This window comes from Cucumis melo, chromosome 11, assembly GCF_025177605.1.
Source record: "Cucumis melo cultivar AY chromosome 11, USDA_Cmelo_AY_1.0, whole genome shotgun sequence".
NCBI classification, from domain to species: Eukaryota; Viridiplantae; Streptophyta; class Magnoliopsida; order Cucurbitales; family Cucurbitaceae; genus Cucumis; species Cucumis melo.
The window spans coordinates 21,576,355-21,586,026 of NC_066867.1; the positions used below are offsets into that span (position 1 = coordinate 21,576,355).

General features: G+C 35.4%; 1 protein-coding gene across 1 annotated transcript; it reads left to right on the plus strand.

Moving 5' to 3' along the window:
• Positions 1 to 704: 704 nt before the first annotated feature.
• LOC103502919 (6-phosphofructo-2-kinase/fructose-2,6-bisphosphatase) lies at positions 705 to 9,672 on the plus strand. Its single transcript, XM_008467041.3, has 23 exons — positions 705 to 1,377; positions 1,466 to 1,529; positions 1,821 to 2,113; positions 2,637 to 2,846; positions 3,206 to 3,415; positions 3,496 to 3,591; positions 4,272 to 4,370; positions 4,459 to 4,488; positions 4,921 to 4,974; positions 5,279 to 5,332; positions 5,403 to 5,480; positions 5,560 to 5,651; positions 5,743 to 5,800; positions 5,902 to 5,976; positions 6,319 to 6,366; positions 6,930 to 7,027; positions 8,075 to 8,150; positions 8,237 to 8,299; positions 8,390 to 8,481; positions 8,627 to 8,695; positions 8,952 to 9,015; positions 9,094 to 9,159; positions 9,283 to 9,672. Exons 1-23 carry the CDS (start codon positions 1,186 to 1,188, stop codon positions 9,358 to 9,360), a joined length of 2,259 nt encoding a protein of 752 aa, XP_008465263.1. The 5' UTR covers positions 705 to 1,185; the 3' UTR covers positions 9,361 to 9,672.

Below are 9,672 nucleotides of genomic sequence, written 5' to 3' on the forward strand. Positions count from 1 at the left end.
TTCTTATTACTTCCTCTAATTTCTACTTTATGCTTTCTCTCGATTTAATATGCAAATTCTTGAAGCTTTGAACTTCCCATTTTCCTTTCAACTTTTTTTAATACACAACATTTTAGGTTCTTCCAACAACAATCTCAAACAAAATTTCCTTTTAGTGATATTGTATTGTTGTGCTCTCTTTTATTCACACTATAAATTTGTTTTAATAAATATTTGTGAACGTGAACTCCACATCACTATCCATGGATCCTATCATATTCTTAACAACATATCTACACGACAAATAATAAGTGGATGGTATTGAGAATTTTTCATACTACCATATAAAAGGAAAATTTTCCATATAAGTCCCAAACTTCATTTTCTAGAATTTAGAGAGGAATCAAGGAGTACTTTTTTTTTTTGTGAAGAAGGTAAGGAGAATGAGATGTGAGATAAAGGAAACAAGTTGAATGAGTGAAAGATTCTCAAGCTTTTTTTGTGAGACTGGAAAGATTCTCAAGGGAGACCACCTTTAATTTGGTAAATTTTACCTTGTGATCGTAAGAGGTAAAAGATTAAATTTTTAAGAAGTTGAGGAAAAATAAACCTCATTTGTGCATCACAATTACATTATAATGACACCACGAAAAAAAAGTTTGATATGCATGATATTAATATAACTTTTATCTCTATAGATAAAATAGTTGTGCGATTGCTACAATGTTAGTATCCACACATGCAGGGGTGTGTAGTGGAGTAGAGACCAAGAAATTGGCAGTCGCGGCAGCACTGGGCCTTCGTTTTTAACGAACACACAACCAAAAACAGCGAAAGGGTATTTCCATTTTCCATTTCAACTTTCATCATCGTCGACTTCTTTCTCTGTCTTTCTCTCTTTGATTCTGTTCTTATCGATAACAAAAAAATACCAAAGAAAAAAAAGAAAAACTGATCGCAACTAATCCGCCAAACTCACCATTTCATCACTTTTATTCTCCATCTCTCGTCCCTCTCACACTTTTATCCGATTCCACAACACACCCAAATCGAACCCTATCCCTCTTTTTAATCATCATGGCTTCAACTCGTTTCCTAGATTGGCGATAGTATCTCTCTCTCTCTCTCTCCCCCAAAATTCTCACTTTTCTCTACTGCAAACTTCTCCGGCCGTAGCTATTCGTTGTAAACAGGTGAAGAACGATAATGGGTACTGGTGCTTCCAAGAATTCGGATGGTGGGTCTCAAGGGAATGAAGAGCGAGAGGAAAACCTAGACCAAGCTGGTGGGCAGCTCTATATTTCCTTGAAGATGGAGAATTTTAAACTCAAAGGCGAGCTCATTCCTCATATTTATGGTTCTGTCCCGCTTGTTGGTTCCTGGGATTCATCTAAAGCTGTAATCACTCTCTTTGTGTTGTTCTTTTTTATGGTTGGGTTAGTTTATGCCAATCTTTAGTGTTGATTTAATTGGGTTGGTGTCACAGCTCTCTTTGGAACGTGAATCAGCTTCAATGTGGGAATTGAGCTTTGTTGTTCCTCCTAATCATGGTAACTATGATTCTATTTCCTATTGTTGAATTGGGGTGGACGGTGGGAGTTACTTTGATGATTAAAAAGTATAGAGATGAGATTCCTATTCTGAAGATTTTGTTTAGTCCGTTTTCTTAATGAACTAGGGTGTAGAAATGAGGATTTTCAATCTCTTTACTACTACGTAGTTTTTTGAACTTGATTTGGTTGTACAACAACAAAAGCAAAACCTTTCTGGTGGACCTCTATAATGGGAATGGGATTGCAAAGGTTTTCATTTTGATTTCGTCGTTACACTGTTGAATTCAGAGTCACTGGATTTCAAGTTCCTGTTGAAGCCGAGGTATAGCAATTCACCTTGTATAGTTGAGGAGGGTCCCAATCGTCTACTCTCTGGAGGAATGTTGCAAGGGGATACCAGGATGGCTCTTTTCAGGTTGAGTGCTGATGAAGTTTTGGAGTACAGGGTGTTCATTAAAGCAGACCGGGTTTCACCCTTTGATCTCGCCGCAAGTTGGAGGGCATATCAAGAAAATCTTCGTCCTTCAGCTGTTCGTGGAATTCCTGATGTGAGCATAAATTCAGTGTCGGAGGGTCCCGAGGTATCTTTTCTTTGCCCTTAACTATCCCATTGAATAGTATTACTGTAATGTTCTGCTCGCTATCAACCTTGGAGATCAGAATTGATTAGTTGTGCAAACTTTTGCACTTTGATTTGTGTTCTTCGTTCAGTACTACTCTGTACTTCATTGGTTTAGTATTTGATTAGTTTAGTACAGTAATGTGTAACAATGTAAAGTTACTTTAGGAATTCCAAAAGGAATTGCTTATCCCATGCTTTTGTCTAAAGTGCAGGAACATGACACATAGCACAAACAATATATGAAACTAACATGACTAACATGTCATTGTCTTAAAGCTTGAACATACAGATGCTAGATACATTTATTTAAAATTCTAATTGGATAGTTCAGATTTTTGCATTAGTTTATGATATTTATATTTCAAATACAATTGGAAATGAGTAATGAAAATGGCATTTCTCCAGGTGTATCAGAAGTAGAATTTTAGTAATTTTTATTTTCTTCATGCCCTCTTCTTCTGTCTTTTATATTGCCTTTTCAGAATAGCTCATCAGCTAGCTTGGAGCTCGATCTTGAACACTATGTGGTTCCAGCTCCTTCTTCAAACTCAGGCCTAGTTTATGCAGCTAACTTGACAGAGACTCCTAGATCATTGACTGGTTTTGGGGTTCAGCTAAATGCTGATGGATCGGGAAACACATCATCATCTAAGGAGATTGGTACTACTGGGGATCGACCAACCACTGTAAAGGTGTTTTCTTGCTTGTAAATATTAAATTTGAATTCTCTTATAGGCTCAGAGTGTGAGACAGAAAAATCAATACGGAGATGAAATAAATGGAAATACAAGAATACGAAAGCATCTTCTCAAACGGTCTTAAAAATGAAAAACAATGGAAAGCAATTTTTAGTTCAATCTTAGAAAAATATTGCTATGCTTTTCTAGTTTTTTTTTTGTCCATCCTTGTTGTCCTATTAGAAATACAAAATCAATATCCTAATCCTTAATAGAAACTATATTGATTTTTGTTCTTCATTCATCAAACTTTTACTCTTCTTCCGTTTGGTGGCATCTTCAATTTAATTTACATTTTGTTGTTGCTTATTTAGGATATGACAGTGATTGTTCCTGATCCATCCAAGATGTATATGGGTTCTGGAATGGTTGAATCAAAGTCGGTTGGGACGTTTTCACATTTGCAAAAGCAAGACAGTCATAGGGGACTTTTTGTGGATCGCGGTGTTGGATCCCCTAGGCTTGTTAAATCAGCTAGTACTAGCACTTTCTTTTCGGATCTGAAATTGGATACGGAGTCCAAGGTTTCTTTTTGCCTTTTTCATCTTTCAATATCACAAGTCACATTATTTATATTTTGTGTTTCTTGTTTGTTAATATGTAGAATTCAATGCCAGCAGCAGCTGGAGCTGTTGCGGCTGCAGCTGTTGCCGATCAAATGCTTGGACCAAAGGAGGATAGGCATTTGGCAATTGTCTTGGTACTTTTCTTTGAATGGTCTACAATAAATATCGTTAATTATTGATTTGTTGATATGGTTAGGTTAGGTAGACTTTGCTCATTCTAATTGGCTAACCATTCTGGGTTGGCCTAGTGGTAAAAAGAGAGACATAGTCTCAATAACTAACTAAGAGTTTGTAGACTCATATTTCAATTCATGGTGGCCACCTACATAGTGATGTAAATAGCTAGCTGATATTATTAATTAGTTGCTGCCCTTTTGCCTACTGATATTTTAATGCTTCTGTTTCTGTAATTAAAGTCATTTACAGCTGTAAAATTAGCTGTCTGTTGACTGTTGACTTTTGGGTATTAACATAAATACCCATTCTTATCATTTTAAATAAAGAGATGAATAAAAAATAGAAAAGAAACTTTTTCCACCTATCCAGTCTCGTGCTTCTCTTCCAAGAACACAGACATTCACCCCCATAGGAATTAATTTCCTACTAGTTTCTTTGACACCCAAATGTTGTAGGGTCAAGGGTTGTCTTTGAGATTAGTCAAGGTATCCGTAAGCTGGCTCAGACACTCACGGATATAAAAAAAAAACTAAGAGAGTTGTAGCCTGTAGTAGTTCTTGGTGACAGAATTTCACTTTTCCATTAGTAGTCTGGTTTCAAGAATGAAAGTGCTCTCATGAATTTTTAATATGTTTAGGTTGGTTTGCCAGCTCGAGGCAAAACTTTTACTGCTGCTAAGCTTACGAGATATCTTCGTTGGTTAGGTCATGAGACAAAGCATTTCAATGTTGGCAAGGTTTGATTTCTTATCATTCTTCTGCCTTGCATTTTATGATGAACGAACTTCAGTTTTCAATATAAATATGTTTTCTTTTTTGTAACAGTATCGCCGCCTTAAACATGGAGCTAATCAGGTATGTTTTCAAATATGATGTACAATTTTGATGTATTGTCAATTCTTCAATGTGATAGTAATTTATCATAAATTTGAAAATTTGTATTTTATAATTTATGCCATATAAAATTGATAATGTTTGGGTGGGAACACAATCAATTATGACTATGACAGGAATCAAAAGGTTCTTAGGAGCCACCCCCAAAAAACTGTTGTGGTAGGGCTACATTTTTAGGATTGCTCTCTTCAAAGACTGCCATTAGGCTCTCTAGGTTACTTATGGAGGCACTTTCATAGTTTGTTTTGTTTTGTTTTCTTAAGTATTTTCTTTTATAGGAAACAAGGGATTTCATGGCTTTATTAACTCGTCTTTTGGTGATTATGGTGTCCTCACTAGGATGTTGTATGCTATTATTGACATACTGTTATGCCAAAAAAAATGTGTACGCAGTCTGCTGACTTTTTTCGAGCTGACAATCCAGAAGGCATGGAAGCACGTAATGAGGTGAGTCCTAGAAACTGATGACATGTTACAAGTTGACATTTAATTTGGGGGCTCCTTGGACCCCCCGAACCACCCCCCCCCCCCCCCCCCCCCCCCCCCCCCCCCCAAAAAAAAAAAAAAAAGAAAAAGCAAAAGGGAAGTTGCCAATTAGTTTAAGAGATTAAGTAACTCTTCCTTTTCCTGCTGCAATAAGGAGAATAAATGCAATTTTAAGTTTACCTGGCTAACATGGATTATTGGTAATGTTAACACCATGTTAATTTTTTCTCTGTGTACATAGTTTTAATATATCACCTGCTACTAGGTAGCAGCTTTAGCTATGGAGGATATGATATCTTGGATGCAAGAAGGTGGCCAGGTAAGGTCTTCAACTGTTGCATCTATTACGTAAACTAACTGTTTTATTTGCTAATGCTAAATTAATTTAGGTTGGAATATTTGATGCCACAAACAGTACCAGGAAAAGGAGAAATATGTTGATGAAATTGGCTGAAGGAAAATGCCGGGTACAAGGATCATAATTGAAAATAGCAGAAAGAGTTTCAGAAATATTTAGTTATTTCATTCTTCATCTTTCAACTGCAGATAATTTTTCTGGAAACTCTATGCAATGATCAACGCATCATTGAAAGGAATATACGTCTTAAAATACAACAAAGCCCCGATTATGCAGAAGAGTATGTTCCCAAGCAGCGTATTTCATTCTGGTGTGTGTGTTTCTTTTTCCTTAGGACATATAGTGAGTGGTTTTTCCTGTCCTTCTTTCAGGCCAGATTTTGAGGCTGGATATCGAGACTTCAAAGCTCGACTAGACAACTATGAAAAGGTAGTTCTCTAAAATATTAGTATTTTCCTGGTATAATTATGTATGGATATAATACTATTTTGTTTAAACGTTGAAACATCTCAATTTGTTCCTAATGCCAGGTTTATGAACCTGTTGAAGAGGGGTCTTACATTAAAATGATTGACATGGTTAGTGGCCATGGAGGACAGATCCAAGTAAGTTTAGCTCCTGTGGTTATTTTTCAATTCGTTGGTTGCTAAAGTTTATTTGTTATTTCCTTTCCTATTTCTGATCTTTTAGGAGCTTGATTTCAATTTTTTTGTACTGTTCTATTGGCAACATTGTACTTAGTTAGAGCCCCCTTACTTTGGTGGGGGTTTTTGTATGCCCTTGTAAGGCTGTTTCTATATTTTTCTAAATAAAAAACAAAACCCCTCTGATGTTTCAGGGTGGTCCTAATTCCGAAACTATCATTTTTTATTCTTTTTAGATGAAGCCCAGTTAATATTTATTTCACCTGATCATGGGATTCTGAAAGTATATGTTTTCTTATCCAGGTCAATAACATCAGTGGTTATCTCCCCGGGCGAATTGTCTTTTTCTTGGTATGATCTCCTTTGATCAATATTTTTTTATTTATTGTACAAAAAATGTAGACATTCTCCATACTTCTGCTCCATAAATGCTAGCTTGAATTTAATGGATTTATTCTTGTTATAAATCCAAACCCCTCACGCCTACATGACTTCTATATTGGGATAAAGCTAAGCCTTTTGAATTGCCAATGAGTGTTAGCATATTTACAAAATGGGCAATCAATATTCCTTTTAAAATATTATATAACAAATAAAGGAGAGGGAATTCTATAACCACTTGATCTAATAGGGCTCAAGGTGATGCTCCTGATGAATTGTTATATTTTAATGAGGGCTCAAGGTGATGTCACTTTATGAATTGTGAAATCTGAAAATTTGAATCTTGAGTGTGTGATTTGCTAGAATTCCCATATGTGGAGCCTGTTGAGATTGATGACTGTTGCTTTCATACAAGTTTTAGGATTTTCTCTGTATTTTCATGTTCTAGGAAAAGTTCATTTTTTATTTTTATTATTATGTACTTAACAAACTTCTTGGTGCTCTCGTCAAATAGTTTATTTATCTTGGTACAGGTGAATACCCATCTCACGCCACGGCCGATACTGCTTACTAGGCATGGAGAGAGTATGGATAACGTTAGAGGCAGGATTGGAGGTGACACCGAATTAAGGTATGCATAATAACATAGATATAAGTCCTTATATTCAAAATTTCGAAGGTAACTTATTGCATCTAGTGTATGTAGCTATGCAAGGAGAGATTTGGCTGTTGAATCTGCCATTATCTTTCTACACTTAACTGGCACATAATATCAGTGTTAATGAAGGCAAAAAGACCAATTGAATTAAAGCAGCGTATACAAAGAAACTTTTATTGGTCTGTACGAAAAATATTTAAAAATCTTTGCTACGTAATACATCATTCAGTACGTCATTTCTTTAGAAGGGTTTGTATGTTTCTGAAACAGTCCTATAGGTTCTTGCTAAACCCTTTTAACTACTTTTCTGTTTGTTCTAACATGTTTGCTATATCTCATAATTAAACTATAGACATACCGATGTATTGTTAACTTTCTCAAATTTAATCTTTCAAGAGGTGATTGGGGGGATGAATTATTAGAAAACTTTGTAAAAGTTCTCAATGTATAAATTTTATATAGAACTGTAAACAAATAATTAATCAAATGTGCAGAGAATTGAAAACCTGAATTTAATATTTAGAGTTAAAGAAATTAACTTCAAAATCTCATTTTCTAAGTTGACAGCGTAAAACAAGATGATTAAATTCTTGCCCTGAATAATTTTCCCACTTTTTTCATATATTTGACCATTCTTGCTGCTACTAAGTTGGTCTTTATGAACTAGGGTAATACAGTGCTTGTACCTCTTACTCAATATAATATATTATAGAAAACCAGCCTTATGAATAAGTTGGAAGCATTAATTGTGAAATAACGAGAATTGTTTAGAAAAACTGTAATTACCTGAGAAGTTGGTCGGGTTGGATGGTTATTAATAACGTGAATCGGGGTTTGGGAGTGGGAATTTTGGGGATTATTTTTGTAGGAGGGAGATCGGCCTCTTTAGATGATGCTATAACCTGTGTATTTTCTCTTGGATATTGTAACACAATTTTAATCTTATTTTTTTTCTTCCCAAGTTGAAGACTGGGCTCTTATTAGAAATTTAAACTGGGATTTATTTACTTATATTGGCAGTGAGGCTGGAGAAGTTTACTCTAAGAAGCTTGCTAACTTTGTTGAAAAGCGATTGAAGTCCGAACGTGCTGCCTCTGTAAGCCCAGAATTTCTATGGGATCTAATGTAATCTGGTTATTTAAAATGCCGATGACAACTTTTTATGACTTTGTTGTGGTCTAGATTTGGACCAGCACACTTCAGCGAACCATTTTGACCGCAAGTCCTATTGGTGGATTCCCTAAGGTTAGCTTTTTATCCTGAAAATTAATGCTTGGCTGCAACCCTCACTTGTAGGCGATTATAAAAGGCTCTATGATTATTTCCTTGTATCAGATTCAATGGCGTGCACTTGATGAGATATATGCTGGAGTTTGTGATGGAATGACATATGAAGAGATAAAGAAAAACATGCCAGAGGAATACGAGTATGTGCAACTCTAATCTTCTTTATTTTCATCAGCTATAGGTCTTGATAATCCAGTGAACTTCCATGCTAGTTGTGGAAGTTGTTTCTCAATTAAATGTTACATTTTGTTCTCATTTGAGATTCCTTGGATTTTTCATTGCCAGGGCACGTAAGAAGGACAAATTGAGATATAGATATCCTCGTGGAGAATCGTATTTGGATGTTATCCAAAGGTATGCAATATTTTAATTTTTATCCAAAAGCAATCTTCTTTTTTTCTTTAAAGACCAAATTTTCAGAAAGAAAAATGAAAAAAACGTAGAAGGGCATATAAAAAACAATACTACAGAAGGAATCTCACGAGACTCCAAGGAAGAAACTTCAATCCAAAAAAATTAAACCAATCCAAAGTTTCAGTCCTTTTCAGCAACTAATGACTAATACTATTCTTTTATCGACCTTCTGAGGCCATTAATTGTAATGACACAGGCTTGAACCAGTAATTATCGAGCTTGAAAGACAAAGGGCGCCTGTTGTTGTTATTTCTCATCAGGTAGACTTATTTTTTAACCATTCCATCATCTATTTTTTAGATATGGTAATTTTCCTAAAGCTTGTTCTTGTCTTGCAGGCGGTCTTGAGAGCCCTATATGCTTATTTTGCTGATCGACCTTTAAAAGAAATTCCTCACATCGAGGTAATTGTGTAGATAGTTAACTAACGATCAGTTTCTGTATTTTCAGTTCCAACATTTAGGAGCGAGAGAATGCTAGTGGTCTCAACTAGAATTGGTTTAAAATGCTTTGGTTTATTTTGGCAGGTCCCTCTTCATACAATCATTGAGATACAAATGGGAGTCACGGGTGTGCAAGAAAAAAGATACAAACTTATGGATTAACAGACACTATCTATTACTCTCATGTGCTTTGAGAAGTTACTTTTGCATTCTTTTAATTCCCATTCATTACTAAGATGCTGGTGTCATAAATTGCGCCACTCTTATCATTAACCTCTTCCGCAAATGTGAATGATGAGAACTCGAATTCGTTTATGTAACAGTGATGTCTATGTATGTAATTAATACTCAGGGAGAAAGGTGGAATATGGTTAAACAAAATCCTCTTCCATCTGAAACAAGACACAGAGGAGTTCAAAGTTCCATCTGTGTTCAGTTAATTGAAATCAAGAAAGTTTTGGATATTAAGATTAA